Source organism: Ovis canadensis, chromosome 1 (assembly GCF_042477335.2).
Source record: "Ovis canadensis isolate MfBH-ARS-UI-01 breed Bighorn chromosome 1, ARS-UI_OviCan_v2, whole genome shotgun sequence".
In the NCBI taxonomy this organism is placed as follows: Eukaryota; Metazoa; Chordata; class Mammalia; order Artiodactyla; family Bovidae; genus Ovis; species Ovis canadensis.
The window spans coordinates 93,676,198-93,693,019 of NC_091245.1; the positions used below are offsets into that span (position 1 = coordinate 93,676,198).

At 47.0% G+C, this 16,822-nt stretch overlaps 1 protein-coding gene across 1 annotated transcript in view; it reads right to left on the bottom strand.

The window, feature by feature from the left end:
- Positions 1 to 530: 530 nt before the first annotated feature.
- CASQ2 (calsequestrin 2) overlaps positions 531 to 16,822 on the bottom strand; it is a 73,111-nt gene continuing 56,819 nt past the window's right edge. The window contains exons 9-11 of the mRNA XM_069601541.1: positions 6,651 to 6,751; positions 3,618 to 3,692; positions 531 to 2,424 (exon numbers count right to left, since the gene is read on the bottom strand). Coding sequence (XP_069457642.1) covers positions 2,221 to 2,424; positions 3,618 to 3,692; positions 6,651 to 6,751 — 380 coding nt within the window. The 3' untranslated portion in view covers positions 531 to 2,220. The remainder of the gene's footprint in view (positions 2,425 to 3,617; positions 3,693 to 6,650; positions 6,752 to 16,822) is intronic.

Here is a 16,822-nt window from a genome sequence, read left to right on the forward strand (position 1 = left end):
AGGATTAAATGGGGTTGTACATTAAAAGCATATAGCATAGTGCTCTGAGCACATACCAAATATTCAATAAATGGCTGAAAAAGTTTTAGACAAATAACACAACAGTGCTACTACTTACAGATAGTACTAGCTTAACACCCAGTGCTTCTAAAACAGGAGCAGCCTGGCATGATTTAAACTTAATGCATATTATTAGTCAGGCCTCTGAGAACCAGGGAATTTTCCTGGGTTGGGAAATAAACCACTCTGATGACAGAACACATTTCTTGGCTATTTGAAAGATTAGCTTCAAAAATCACTTTATACATTCACCTCTCCCAGAGCTTATTTGAGTCTCTCTGGATGGCTACATAGCCCAGCTTGGGAAGTGTCTGCCTTGCTTTGTGAGGCAGAGAGAAAAATAAGGAGGCCTTGGAAGCACTGTGATCCAACAGAGCTGATAATCATTCACCCATCACTTCAATAAATGAGTGTCTGCGTCATGCTAAGCAAAGTGCTAAGCATTGGGGATACAATGGTAAATAAATCTCTTGTCTTCAAGGAGCCTACGTAGGATTTAATGAAAGAACAGACATGCAAATATGTGTTACACTTTAAATGATAAGTGCCAGGATGTGGGGTAGGTACACCAAGCCATGGGCACAGAGGGGAAGGGCTCCCCTTCAGACCACCCAGGCAATTGGACAGATGCTGATATTAATCATTTGAACTGGGACTTCATGAAGGGGAGGACAAGTTAAAGGGAGAGGGTAATGGGTTTTGGTCTTATGATGTTGTTTGAAGCATTTGTACAACATCCAAACCCAGATGTCCAGCAGCAGCCGAATGAGTGAGTCTAAAACCAAGGAGAGAGGTCAAGGTTAGAGACCCAGACTTGGAAGTTATTAGCTGATGGGCATGGATGATAAGCTATCTTGGAAGAATGTTAGAGCTGAGAGATACCGTGGAAGACTGACATTTAAAGGGTAGGCAAAGGAAGAGAGAGGAGAAAGGAAAACTAAGGAGTAGAGAGAGAATGAGCAGAAAAACAAAAAAATCAAGAGAGGATTTTCAAGATAGTCTCAGTACTTTCAAAATAAAACTTTAATGACAGTTAGCTGCTATTCCATAAAAGGATTGTCCTATTTTTAAAGAATTTGCAGTGTCTTACACATGTGTTAAAAGACTGAGAAAATAAATTAGAACATTAGAATGCACACCCAATGCTAGTACTACAGAGCACAATATAACTTCTAGATAGTTTGAAAGGCACATCATTATGACTCCTAATGACTGTCGTCCTGTTCACCTGTGGGAGCACTGATCAGTGGAGAGTGAATTGCCCTCTGGAAAAACCAACTTGGACTCTGAATGGGAAGGCTGACTAGCAGCGACGAGACAGAGGGATATCAGGATCCCAGCTCAAGCTAGGACACCAGCTGACCCAATCAGAGACCTAAAGACATCAGAAAGAATTAACAACATTTAATCCTTCTAGCTCCCCAGAGCCCTGTGTATATGCACAAAGGTCATCTGCAGGGAAGTTCAGAGAGCAAATCAACCTCCCATCCCAATATCCTGATATACTAGAAACGATGGTGACATCAGTACGCATGTTTTTCAAAACCTCACAATAGCCATCCAAAGGCTTGGATCTGAGTTCATAATCAATAATAAGTTTAATAGAACCAAGAGAAGCTGATTTACAAAACTTATTTCCAAGACTGAGCCTTCCCTAAAAGGGATCTTCTCGGCTTGAGGAGGGATCCTAACTAATATTCTAAGCACAGGGGCTAAATGGGTTGTGTGTCTCCCCTGGGCTCTGGTTGTAAGGTCACGCTGTGCTTGTGACTTAGCAAGCTGTCCATTCTGCTACTATCATCGTCAAACAAGTAAACTTGAATCGAGGTGTTAGGGGACTGCTCTCTCTAGACAACCAGATTCGGGCACTGCTATGGCCACTGATGATCTGACAATGAACGAAAGCTTTTTCGTAACAATCGAGACCGCCAACATGGGAATAATTCCCCACTGTCCTTGCTGAGCAAGTGGGACTGCTGGATTTAGAAAGGCATTTGCTGAGTTGCACATCTGACGAGAAAGACATGGGAAAAGAGACGTCGGAAAAGGGAAAGGAACTGGCTGGACGCGGGCCGGGGCTGCGTGCCGCCACCTCGTGCTGTCTGCGTGGTAGTGGGTAGCTGGGGTTCCGTCTTCGTGACACTCATCTGGAGCTGGAGGCTATTCATCATCGTCATCACTGTCATCATTGTCCTCTTCATCAGAATTGTCATCGTCATTGTCGTCGTCTTCATCCTCTTCATCGTCGTTGTCATCGTCCTCAGTGTTTATCTTCCCAGAAAGCACATCCTCAATCCAGTCTTCCAGCTCCTCAGCTGTGGGCAGGTCGTCATCATCTGGAATCTCCATCCACACACTGTCAGCCTGCATCCAGAGACAAGGAGTGTGAGAGTGAGCGCACTAAGGATCAGCCCGGCCAGAGGGTTCCCCGCGGCTGTGCTCAGTGAACTGCAGGCCACTTACACTTATCAGGGATATGTGCACATGGGATCTTCCCGACCCAGGGATCGAACCCATGTCCTGCACAGGCAAGCGATTCCGTACCACTGCGCCACCTGGAGAGCCCGTTAAACAGAAATGCTTAGTAGCAAATGGTACGTGTAGTATCCTGTTTGTGCAATATAAAAGGAAATCTATATTCCATTGCATTATATTATATATATATTCCACTATGTTTTTTAATTTTTTTTTAAATTATTTTCTTTTATTTATTGGACACACAGCATATGGGATCTTAGTTCCCCAACCAGGGATCGAACCCATGCTCCCTCCATTGGGAGCTAAGAGTCTTAACCACTGGACCACCGGGGAATCCCTCCACTATTTGTTTATATAGCCAGTTAGCAATGTTCTTCTTTTTTTATTTTTTAGCAATGTCCTATCACTCTCTTGGTAGATGTTCAGTTACCTGGGAAATTCTACATTTATTATTTTGCAAACTAATTTTTAAATTACTGGGCTTCCCTGATAGCTCAATTGGTAAAGAATCTGCCTGCAATGCAGGAGACCCCAGTTCAATTCCTGGGTCAGGAAGATCCCCTGGAGAAGGGAAAGGCTATCCACTCCAGTATTCTTGGGCTTCCCTGTGGCTCAGCTGGTAAAGAATCCACCCACAATGTAGGAGACCTGGGTTCAATCCCTGGGTTGGAAAGATCCCCTGGAGAAGGGAAAGGCTACACACTTCAGTATTCTGGCCTAGAGAATTCCATGGACTATATATGATCCATGGGGGTCACAAAGAGTCAAACATGACTGAGAGACTTTCACTTTTTAAAATCACTAATAATGATTAAAATTCTGCTTACATTAAACCAGTTTAAAAAGAATGGTAGGATATAAGGTGAAAAGCAAAAGTATCTTTGGTTGCCCTGACCCCACCCCTGACTCAGACTAGGATCGGTCCATGCTGGCAAGTCTCCTGAGCTTTAGCAAGGCCAAGAGTCCTGCTTATTTCATGAGGGGCTGGACTCCTATACAGGATCTCACAGTCTGGGCTGTGTGGCAGAAACCAGGGCAGGTGGAAGTTATCTGAGCAAGCTTTCATGAGGTATACTCACATCTGTCACATTCACCACCCCAATCTGTGGCTTGAAGAGGTCAATCTTGAAAGTCTTTTCCCAATAGGCAACAAGCTGTAGCAACAAAAAATAAAATTAGACAGCAGGCATCATCCCCTGTTCAAGCCACTTTTTGTGGCTGGACCCACCTGCCATCCCATCACAGTAATGAGGCCACCATTGGTTAAAGGGCTCCAAAACAGCTGTGGGCATGGAGGAAATTGCAGACTTGGCATTCAGCACTTTAAATAAGCATGGAAAAAAGATGTCATAACACAAACTATGAAAGCATGTAATATAAAAACTTCTAAAGCTGGAAGGAAGAATATTACAGAGATCGTCCAAAGTTGTTTCCCAAATTCCCTGTGGCTCTTTTATAGTTTATGTATGGTGAAAGAGCCATTCCCCTCTACAATATCTCACTTAAAAACCCCTTACCTTGAGCCCCTTTGCTCGTGAGATGTCTGGGAAAGCAGTGGTGTGCCGTAAGTGGGCATGCAAGAAAGAAGAAGCCTTCTCCATTCAAACAGACTTGGGTTCACGTGGAATAATATCTGACTGGGGCAGGACTCAATGAGTAAGGGACCATGAAGTAAGAAGATAAAGATATTCAGGGATAGAAAGTCTCCCAAGCAAATATATGGTCTGATGGAGACTAGAGGATAGTCAAGAACTTGGATATCAGAAGTCTGAAGATTTCTCATTTGCAAAAGCAAGGCAAACACAGAGCAGGTCAGGAAAAAAGCAGAGCATCTGTGAGCTTGCAAAACAATATAGTTCAGGTAAATGAGAACTAAAGCCAGGTAGCAGCTAAACAAACAAAACTATAATTACAGCATCTTATAAGGCCCTGACTTCGTTATGGTTGCCCGGAATTATGACATTGACCTTAGGTGACATGGAACTCTCTGCCTTTGATTCACTCATCCTCTATGTAGGACTGGGTTCCAGGACCCCTGAGATCACTGACACCCTTCATTTTTGTATATTTAATCATAGTTTGATCAATTGTGACCTATGCAACAAATGATAATTCCTGGAAGAAGACAGAGATCATTTATAGTCTTTTATTTTTTTTTTCCTATCTTTTGTCTCACTGAAAAGCATGTGGGATCTTTTTGGTCCCCCGCCAGGGATGGAAGCATGCCCCCTGCAGTGGAAGTGGGGCATCTTAGCCACTGGACCACCAGGGGAGTCCCTATCATTTATATCCTAATGATAGCTAGTACTGAGTATCCACATTTAGCTCAACCTGAAGTCTATTGGTCAGGAAGCAACAGTTAGAACTGGACATGGAACAACAGACTGGTTCCAAGTAGGAAAAGGAGTACGTCAAGGCTGTATATTGTCACCCTGCCCATTTCACTTATTTGCAGGGTACATCATGAGAAACGCTGGGCTGGAAGCACAAGCTGGAATCAAGATTGCCGGGAGAAATATCAATAACCTCAGATATGCAGATGACACCACCCTTATGGCAGAAAGTGAAGAGGAACTAAAAAGCCTCGTGATGAAAGTGAAAGTGGAGAGTGGAAAAGTTGGCTTAAAGCTCAACATTCAGAAAACTTAGATCATGGCATCTGGTCCCATCATTTCATGGGAAACAGATGGGGAAACAGTAGAAACAGTGTCAGACTTTATTTTTGGGGCTCCAAAATCACTGCAGATGGTGACTGCAGCCATGAAATTAAAAGACACATACTCCTTGGAAGAAAAGTTATGACCAACCTAGATAGCATATTGAAAAGCAGAGATATTAAATTTGCCAACTAAGGTCCGTCTAGTCAAGGCTATGGTTTTTCCTGTGGTCATGTATTTATGTGAGAGTTGGACTGTGAAGAAAGCTGAGCGCCAAAGAATTGATGCTTTTGAACTGTGGTGTTGGAGAAGACTCTTGAGGGTCCCTTGGACTGCAAGGAGATCCATTCAGTCCATTCTGAAGATCAGCCCTGGGATTTCTTTGGAAGGAATGATGCTAAAGCTGAAGCTCCAGTACTTTGGCCACCCATGCGAAGAGTTGACTCATTGGAAAAGACTCTGCTGCTGGGAGGGATTGAGGGCAGGAGGAGAAGGGGACGACAGAGGATAAAGATGGCTGGATGGCATCACTGACTCGATGGATGCGAGTCTGAGTGGACTCCGGGAGCTGGTGAAGGACAAGGAGGTCTGGCGTGCTGCGATTCATGGTGTCGCAAAGAGTTGGACACGACTGAGTGACTGAACTGAACTGAACTGAAAGTCTATTGACTAATAGACCAAACTTTGGCATCACATAGACCTAGGTTAGAAGATCATATATACCACTTACAGCTTAAACCTCTCCAGTTGTCAGCCTGTATTGTAATGGTCTGTACTTCATAGGGTTGTTGAGAGGATTAGATGAGATGATGCTTGTAAAGAATTTACCATAGTTCTGGGCATATAATAGAGTTTATTAGCTACATTCATTACCACTGGGCTCACATATTGCTACAAATTCTGTTTATTCTCTTTAAAATGAAGCATAGTCAAGGCTTTGATCATTGACCCAGCAAGAGTTTAAGGGCCTTACACATTCACCAGGTGCTAGATATTACGCTAGGAGGGCATGATGAACAAGACAGACAGGGTCCCTGCCTTCCCAGAAGTTGTTCTTAACTCCATGCAGGATGTTCATCTCTGAAGGTTTAGAAACTTGGGTTGCCTCAGAGTGATGGTCCCCCTCAGAAAGTGAAAGAGGTTATAGCAAGGGGTGGTAGGCAGCTATGGAACTGTTGGCAGAAGAATTTCAACCACGCTTGGGTGGGCCCCAGAGGAACTCTGGCCTCCAGGGAGTGAGAACAGTGAGTCTTACCAGGTCAGTGTAGGCACCAGGCCTTAAGTTCAGTGCTGTCCCAGGGGCTAAGATCTTCATATTGGGTGGAGGCAGCCACTGGGCTTCTGCAAGTGCCCCTCCTATTTTACCTCCTCCTTTGTGCATCCGGTTCTCATGCTAAACACAAACACGACACTGCTACGGTGACCAAGGACGAGGCCCCAGTCTGAGCCACTCACCAGGGGAAAGTCATCGGGATCAATCCATACGATGCTCAGGTCCGGGTTGTCTGTGTTGTCCCGGGCAACCTGCTTCAGGATCTCCAGGAACTCATAGCCATCTGAAGCAGGATGCAAGAAGGGTGAGTAAGCTCTGCGCATACGTGGTTTCTAAGAGGAAAAGCAGAGTGCCGCTTTTCCATGAGGGTTTCTTAGGTTATTTGGTGCATACCCTCAATTACAGGATTATCCTATAAAATGAGCCAGATGAGAACTCTAGACACAAAGCAGCTTATTCAAAGGAAACGATAAACATTTTGAATAAAGAAATTAAAAGTTTCACAGGGAAGTGTCTGGTTGTAACTCAAAGCTAAATTCCGTTTGCTAAATTGCCTGTAAAAACTGACCAGCCTAGGAGTCAGAAAGTGCAACCCCAGAACAGAGAAACTCCAGTCTGGTCCTCAGTGCTCTGCTCCATCTCTTAAAACAAATAATTTGTTATCCCTCAGAGTTCCGGTTCCCCAGGACATTCACTCTGTTGACCAAGAACTTTTCGCCTGGATCCTTAGTTTTCTACAATCTGGAGTTCCTAAAACTTTCAAACCAAGTGGGCTTCTGATTGATGTGTGCGTGCTAAGTCGCTTCAGAGTGTCCGACTCTGTGTGACCCTATACTGCAGCCTGCCAGGCTCCTCAGTCCATGGGATTCTCCAGGCAAGAATACTGGAGTGAGTTGCTGTGCCCTCTTCCAAGGGATCTTTTTGACCTAGGATCAAACCCACATCGCTTACGTCTACCTGCATTGGCAGGTAGGTTCTTTACAACAGTTGGTTTCAAAGCTCTGAGTTAGTGAATGGGGTTCCCTTCCTCCCTGTCGCTATTTCCCTGAGAACTCTGCCCTCTTCTTATTCAATTCACAGCACTCATTGCCCACCAGGGGAAGGATAATTCATATGAAAAGCAAATACAAGCCTCATTAAGACAAGCTGATGGCTTCAAGAGCACAGAAAGCCTAAACCTTGAAGAACTAAAAAAGAGAAACTTTATGTCATAAACAAAAAGTGTGTTTAGTAAGAAAAAAAGGAATGTTTATTAAGAGAAAGCATAGCCTAAACCTTCAGCATCCCTCTCCCCGAGTCCCAATCAGTAACAAAGAGTTTAGGTTGTAACAAGTCCCTGAGAATAAGCTCTGTGCCGGTGTTTATGTTTGTGTGTACAAGTCCAGGTGCTGGAAAAAGCACACCCATGTGTCCACATATAAAAGCTCCATGGTTTCAGGGAATCCCAGAGTATAGGGGACTCAATGGTTTGTTTTAGAATAAAACTCAGGAAAATGGAAAGACCTCAGAGTCTCTTGGTGAACTCTCTGGTGCAAGAGCCCTAGGACAGAGGCCTCACTGAGTTCTCTGGGGGGACATAGATGAGGTTGAGGGGAGATGGATCTGAAGAGGACCAGCAATTGGGATGAAGAGGACCAGTGATGACTTAGTAGCTCAGATGGTAAAGCATCTGCCTGCAATGCATGAGACATGGGTCCGATCCTGGGTTGGGAGGATCCCCTGGAGAAGGAAATGGCAATCCACTCCAGTATTCTTGCCTGGAGAATCCCATGGACAGAGGAGCCTGGCAGGCTATATAGTCCATGGGGTTGCAAAGAGTTGGATATGACTGAGTGATTAACACACACACAGATATAAGGAAGACCTGTCCCCATGCCTGGGTGGACCACATACTGGAAAAGAAATCTATGGCATCCAGTCAATTTGCTTTCCTGTGGCTCAGACAGTAAAAAATCTGCCTGCAATGCGGGAGACAGGGATTCCATCCCTGGGTCAGAAAGACCCCCTAGAAAAGAAAATGGCGATCTTCTCCAGTATTCTTCCCTGGAGAATTTCAAGGACAGAGGAGCCTGGTGGGCTATAGTCCATGGGGTCGCAAAGAGTTGGACACGACTGAGCGACTAACACCACCAGTCAATTTGAACCCCTCTCTGCAGTCTCTGTGGAACGCGCCTCTCCTCTCTCCGGGCACCCTAGTCTTTGTTTGGCCACCTGGGGCCTCTTGGGAAAGTATTTCCCCTGCACTTCCTCTTCCCTAATACACTCTAGGCAAAATGCACACTATTCTTAGCAGCTCTGCTTTGAGTGGGTGTAGTCTCTTTAAGTGTGGCTGCTGCTACTGCTAAGTCGCTTCAGTCGTGTCCGACTCTGTGCAACCCCATAGACGGCAGCCTACCAGGCTCCCCCGTCCCTGGGATTCTCCAGGCAAGAACACTGGAGTGGGTTGCCATTTCCTTCTCCAATGCAGGAAAGTGAAAAGTGAAAGTGAAGTCGCTCAGTCGTGTCCAACTCCTAGCGACTCCATGGACTGCAACCTTCCAGGCTCCTCCATCCATGGGATTTGCCAGGCAAGAGTACTGGAGTGGGGTGCCATTGCCTTCTCCTAAGTGTGGCTAAATCATACTAAAGATCCAGAGTGGCCCTTGTTACCTGGAAGGCAGACCTACCTCTAGCAGAGAAGAGGGTCTTTATGGCCTGCAGCCCTATCCTGCAGAGATCTGGGCGGTCTGGGTGATTTTTCCATCTATCCTCTGAATGGTATGACAGAGATGGATGGGGTTTTGTGCTTTACAGTTTATCATCTATCCCTGCAGGGGTGGGAGTGGAGGTGGGGCTATTCCTCCTGCTGCCCACAGGTGTGGCCGAGAAGGTCCCTCCAGAGTGCCATTGGCTGCTGCTACCTGGACACTGAATCTGCCTTCTCTGGGCGTGTCGCTGTATCACAGGATAGGGACTATGGTGCCACCTGGGTTATCTGTGGGTTTACGTATCATCAAACACGCAGACTGCACTGGGGGGGTTTCAGCAGCCGAGAAGAGATGGATGGCTACAAATAAGGTGCAGCTGCCAGTACTCTGGAAAGCGAGAATCACACGTGACAAATCAGAAATTCACAAAGAGGACGAAATTCAACAACACAGTCCGGAATTCACGTAGAAAGTAAAGCTGAAGTGCAAAAGACTGACTGACGTAAGGGAAGGCAGAAACGGGTCTAGGTGCGCGTGTAGAGGAAGAAGATCTGAACGGAAGCCAAATACAAGATGGTACTGCTTGTTTCTGATGGAAAACCCACACATCATGATTTATAAATAGGAATGCACATACAGGGACATTTTTGTTTCAGAGCAGGTTTGGAGATAAAAAGAGAAAGATTGAAGAGACAAAAATTGGGTCCTGCAAGAAAAATCAAATGATCTGGAGTTTTTACAGAAAACAAGTCAAAATTGTGGTTTAATGCTTGTTTTTAAGAATACAGAAAGGTTTTTTGTGAGGAGAATATTCTCTGTGCCTATGGAGAAGCGAGGAAAGCTCAAAAAACATGCCTCAAATAAATTAATAAATGAGTTACCATTAACGTTGGGATGTTTCATCCAGAGTCAAGGGCAGTTTTTGACATTCCGGATGATGTATTCTGTAATGGGCCTACTCCCTCTGCAACCCTGAATATTTCCAAGAACAGAACCTATTCTTCAGGGAGGCAGCCCAGCTTGATTCTTAAACGTGTGGACACCTGGGCCAAATGGTCCAAATCCTGGGTCTGCTGTTTGGAGTGTGACTTCGAGCAAGTCATGTAATGTCTTGGTTTCTCGTCTGTAAAAGGGGGATGATAACAATAGTACCGATTTTGTGGGATTGTTAGTTAAATGAGTTACTGTCTATAGAACTTAGATGGTGCCTGACACAAAGTAAGGCTTAGCTATTATTCTTCTGAAATTCTCTGACATTCTTCTGCCTGAATACAAGGAACCTGACCATTCATCTGTTTATCCAATGCATATGTCTTAAATGCAATGATCTGGGCACAAGGGTGGGCTAGATACAGTTTTGGCCCCATGTGGCAGAGAAGACATTTTCCTATGCAGTTACACCAGGAGGTGGTATATCCTAGAGTGATTCCTTCTGATCCCTGTTGCTGACTGAAGGCTGCAGGGTGGCTATAGCAGCTGCTATGACTATGAGAACCTTGCCTCAGTGCAGGATTAAAGCAGGGTTTACTTACTTTGTTTTAAAGTCATTAAGCTAATTTTTATATTCCTGATCCCAGGCTCGCAAGCCCTATTTACCTCCATTAATTCCCAGCCTGAAATCCTTGTTGGAATGAATTCTCATTCATCTGTGAAAGCAGAATTGAGACAGCCACAATGGCCTCATATATATTTAGTCACTAAAATTTTAACTTACAAGTTCAGTTTCTTCTTAGGGACCACTTCCATTTCGTTATAAAATAGGTGTCCTGGAAAAGGGACACATCCATGTGGACCCCTATTTTTGACCAAGAAGGCAGGCGTTGGGAGCCATATTTCACTTTCATAATTCAATGTTAAGCACAAGGCTAGTTCACAGTTGCAACTATATGAATGAATGAATGAATGAGTTTGAAATTAATGAACATTTTCTTATCAATGATATACCCAGCCTAGAGGCCTTTTAAGATTGTGACCATGTATTTCTCAAAAAGAATAGCCTGTAATTCTTTTTTAAAAGGTAGATTAAGAAAAAAGAGGAAATATTATTGTTTTGAGATTTGTAGTCTAGCAGTTATCTCACCATTGAAAGTAGAGAGCTATTCTCTGTGGTCATTAGTTAGAGAAGCCACCATTCTCAAAGCCAGAAGGTATTCCCAAATATCCCACATATCCAGGCAGGTGTATAGATAGCCCCGCCCAGAACATTGGTCTGTCTTCTGTCTTGAATGTTTCCAGCGCTGAGACTCTCTGGCCTCCCTAAAGGTCTAGTACAGAATCAATAACCCAGACAGTCAAAGTTGTTTTCTTTCATCAAACTGAGATTTCCTTTTTTCTCAAGAAGTCCATCTCCCAACTTCTTCCTTTAAGCACACAGGGCATTGTTCTTTATATGCAGGAAGCCTGCGATCATGTTGCCCAACCTTGATTTTACCAGTATTTCTCGAGCATTTACTGGCTGCTGGCTAAGTGCTTTTGCATTTAATCTTTGTATCTAGTCCTGATGGAGGGTAGGAAGCTGTTATTATCTCCATTTTAAAGAGGGTGAGATTCAGACCCAGGGAGAGTCCCTGATTTGCCCAGCATCTCACACCAGCAAGTGGCAGAGCCAGGATTCTAACGCAGGTCTTTGGTCTACACCGCAGGTTCTGTTTCCATAGTCCATAGCACGTGGCCTCCACACTGACCCAAACTGCCGCGTCTTCTTGCTCAAGTCTGTGCTTGAGACTCGAGCACCAGGAGTGAAAGCATCCACGTGAGGGAGGCGAGGGCGTGGACAGTGGGAGACACATGGGTGGACCTGGGGGCTGGTGGGCTGGCCTTTGCCTCCCCCTCCCCCAGTAGCCATGGGCCCCTTCCCCGCTTTCTAGTCTGCAGCTGAGCCACAGCCTGTTCAGTCGGCTGTCAGTGATTTCCCTGAGTGTGCCTGGAATCTCAGAGCTGGATCCAAACACAGAACAGGGGCCAGTGGTAAAGAATGCAAGAAATGCAGATGCAGACACAGAGATCAGACTTATGGACACAGGCGAGGGGAAGGACGGAGAAGGTGAGACGAATGGAGAGAGTAGTAGGGAAGCATAAACACTACCATATTTGAAATATGTGTGTGTATATGTTAGTTGCTCAGTCGGGTCTGACTCTTTGCAACCCCATGGCCCACCACGTTCCTCTGTCTATGGGATTCTCCAGGCAAGAAGACTGGAATGGGTTGCCTTTCCCTTCTCCAGGGGATCTTTCCGACCCAGGGAGTGAACCCGGTCTCCTGTACTGCAGGCAGATTCTTTACCGTCTGAGCTACCAGGGAAGCCCACGTAAAATAGGTAGCCAATGGAAATTTGCTGTTTGACTCAGGGAACTCAAACTTGGGCTCTGTAACAGACAACATATATACATACGTATGTGTGGGCTAAGTCACTTCAGTCATGTGCAACTCTTCACAACCCCATGGACTATAGCCTGCCAGGCTCCTCTGTCCATGGGATTCTCCAGGCAAGAATACTGGAGTGGATTGCCATTTCCTTCTCCAGGGGATCTTCCCAACCCAGGATTGAACCCTCATCTCTCACGCCTCCTGCATTGGCAGGTGGGTTCTTTACCACTAGTGCCATCTGGCAAACCCCGGACATATGTACACCTATGGCTAATTCATGTTGATGTATGGCAGAAACCAAACCAACATTGTAAAGCAATTATCCTTCAATTAAAAATAAATGAATTAAAAAAAAACACACACACAATAAACCAGATGCAGGTTTGATCCCTGGATCGGGAAGATCCCCTGGAGGAGGAAATGGAAACCCACTCCGGTATTCTTGCCTGGGAAACCCCATGAACAGAGGAGCCTGCTGGGCTATAGTCCATGGGGTCACAAAGAGTCGGACACAACTGAGCACACACACATGCACGCCCGATGCAGTGAGAGCCCTGATTCCTTCCCTGCCAGACGAGACTGGTCCCTGAGATCCCACGACCCAGAGCCGAGGGCTCAGGCTGAGCCAGGTTTCCCACGGTGAGCAGGAGGCCTCTGGGAATCACATCTTTGTGGGAGGAGACGATGATGATTATGCTTTCCTCCTTCCCAGGCAGGGAGGGCCTGGTGGGAATGAAGCTGCACAAACCCTGGGGGACCAGTTCCAGGCCAGTCCCAGCCGTGCCAGAAGCCAGGGCCTGTCTGGCAGACACACGTGTGTCTCAGACCCAGCAAGGGCCCCGCAGTAACAGGTCCAGGCCCTCTGCATGCTGCCGACCAGGCCCTCACACTGTCCTGACCCATCCTCAGGGGCTGGCGGCGCACATCCCATAAATACCCTGAGAGACACCCCCGCCCCCACACTGCCCCCAGGTGCAGTTATGGGGCTCGGAGTCTCACTCCTGGAGACAGGCCTAGGCTTGGGGAACCGGGCTGGATGGCCAAGTCCTGTGACTATTGCTTCTGGGGGAGGTGACACAAATAAGCAGGCATCACGTGGCTCGCAGGTTGTGTCTAGACTTAGAAGACCCTGCACAGGTCACTTAACCTCTCTGGGGCTTCTATCTCCTCAACTGACAATGGAGAGAAAAGCTTCCCCATGACTTTGGGGGCACGTTGATAATCATGATACTACTGTTATCATGCCAGGCACTTGCAGAAGAGACTGCAAAGATTTTCCCTGTCTTCTTTCTCTCCCACTCCATCAGCATTTAATTCATGTCAAGTGTTCTTCACTGTGTTCATCCTTCATCAGCAGGAGGGCTCCTGGTGTCATTGGGCGGGGGTATCCTGTGTGCCCACATGCATCAGACCCAGGGCCAGATGCCGGGACACAGAGGTGTGGAGGGCAGTCACCTGAGAGGTCTCCTCTCAAAGGCCCACTCAGTGCGTAAGCAGCGGCATGGCATCTGAACCTGGGCCCTTTGGGAGCCATGCAAGACAAAGTTGAGAGTGCATCCCTGACAAGTGAGTCACTCAGTCACCTGTTAGAGAGAGATGGGGGCCTTGGTATGGGCCCCACAGTCCTGAGCTGGCCCCTGAGACATTAGCACACCCTATCACTCCGTACACAGCGCTCCTCTTCTCTGTCTTAGCTCTTGCGTGTGTGCATATGTGCTAAGTCACTTCAGTCGTGTCCGCCTCTTAGCAACTGTGGTCTATCAGGCTCCTCTATCCATGGGATTTCCCAGGCAAGAATACTAGAGTGGGTTGCCATGCCCTTCTCCAGAGGATCTTCCTGACCCAGGGATCGAACCCTCGTCTCTTATGTCTCCTGCATCGGCAGGTGGGTTCTTTACTACCAGCGCCACCTGGGAAGCCCGAGCTCTTGGGGCCCGGAACTGGTGGGCAAGGCAAAGCGTACAGGGGCAGAGGCAGCAGTTACAGTCCAGGGCTTGGGGCTGGACTGCCTGGGTTGGAATCCCAGTTCTACCACTGATTAGTCACGTGACCGAGGGATGCTGCTTAACGTCTCCATCCCTTTGTTTCCCTAACTGCATATCAGGGAAGATGATAATGACAGTACCTATTGCTTACAAGGGCTTCCCTGGTGGTGCAGTGGTAAAGAATCCGCCTGCAATGCAGGAGACACAAGTTCAATCCCTGGGTTGGGAAGATCCCCTGGAGAAGGAAATGGCAACCCACTCCAGTAGTCTTGCCAGGGAAATTTTTTGGACAGAGGAGCCTGGTGGGCTACAGTCCATGGGGTCGCAAAGAGTCAGACACACGATTTAGTGACTGAACAGCGATGACTACCTATAAGCACAGGGCTGCTGTGAAGATGACATGTGCAGATATTTCAGTGCTTGGAACTATATTTAGCAAGAACTGCATTTTGAATTTGATCAAATTTAAATTTGGAAGCTCAATTAAGCAGTCAGTGCTCCTATTTGAGGCAACTAGTGTCAAAAACATTTTACAAGAAACTGAGGCTGTTGAAACTCAGTTGGAACAAGGGCTTGGACCCTTGTACTCGGGGCCCCTCACTGGTTGTATACCATAGGCTCAGACAGCAGCCTCAGTGCATCTCCAGCTTGTTAGTGCTAATGTCCCCAGTGCTCTTGGAGGATATCCATCCAGCATGAGCTCACATAGAAATGCCACTTTGTAACCCTTTAATCCAGTGCTCTAAAGAAGACGTCAGCCTGATGCACACACCTCTGGGGGCGGCAGGAGAGATGGTTCATTTTCACAACTGTCAAACAGTAGATCTGGCTGCATTCTGAGCACAAGAGCTGAGAGGAGGCTGCGGAAGAGGAAGCCGGGCAGCACCACAGGGCACTGGGCAAGACCAGAGAGCTGTAAAGGTCCTTTCCAGCCAGGCCTGCCTGCAGTCCCAACAGGGAGGAGAGCTCACCGCAGAGGAGAGCAGTTGTGCTCAGGGCCAGAGAGCAGGCAGGGTCTGCAATCCCTGAACACAAGCCCTCTACTGGGACTGTCAGAACTGCTGGGAGAGTCCTTGAGAGACTAGGTCACTCGGAGAGACCTTTATTACTGCTGCTGCTGAATAATCGTAGATTCCAAATCTGGGAGCATCAGTGGGGAGGAAGTTTTCTTCATTGATTGGGCTCTCAAGCTTCCAGGCAGCTCCTTTCTCCTCACTCCCTCTTATTTTTCTTGCTCTCTTGGCTCCCACCTCCCCCATCCCTTGTTCAGAGCCCGCAGCTGGCTGGGGCGACCCCAGGGAAGTAGTGTGGTCAGGTGGACAGTGCCCAAAGGAGCCATCCAGAAATCTAAACTCCTGTGCCTGCCATACCTCTAACCGTGCCATCTTGAGTGCTTCACTGAACTTCTTTGGGTCTTTTCAAATGTTGGATGTGCAGAGGGTGGTGAAGGACAGCAGAGAGGAAGGAGGGCAGGCTAAACGGTCACTCAGACTCCACAGGGTAGTAATTCTGAGGGACGGGTAGACACGAAGTAGGGCTTTGTGGTTCAGGGTGGGGCTAGGCACCCAGTCTGCGCTCAGCTTAATTCCAGCTCCGCTGCTCCCCAGCAAGTCAGCTGCTCTGGGCCTCCTCGACTTCATCAGTTGTAAAATGGAAATGAAAGTAGTACCTCCCACATGGGGTTACTTCATCTAAGAATACAATAAGTCACCATCATCCTCATCTTTATCAGAATCATGATGTAGTCAGAGGTCAAGAAAGCCTGCCAGAATTTGAATCTTGGCTTGAATACAGCAAGTGATTTGGGCAAGTCATTTAACCCTTAAGAATCACTTTTCTCATCTGATGCTGGGAGGACCATCATCATGCATATATCCCAGGGTGGCTTTAAGGACCAGATAGGACCACCTCCAGAAAGCTCACAGCACACTTCTCCAGACTCTTGGCTCTTTAAGAGAGCTGTATTATTTTCTTTGGTGAGTGGGTAGAGGTTTGGTTGGTGCAGTGGGCCACGCGGAGCTTGTTAGCAAGAGCAAGGCATATCAGGAAGTACTGTCTGGGTAGGAATGAAATTCCTAGTCCTGCAGTCAGGCCCCTCTGCCCTGGTTACACATCAGTGACCTGCAGTAATGACTGACTAGTCGCAGAGTCAGGGACTTTCACGGAAAAGCCTTTCTCTTTCCCAGCCCTGAGCGGGCCAGTCCCTTACCCCCTCCCTGAGGAAAGATGCTGTGAGCCCATCCTCCCTCCCCAACCTCCACCCCCAGCGCATTTCTTCCAGCTTCCCAGTAACAAGCCCCAGCATGGGCTCCTGT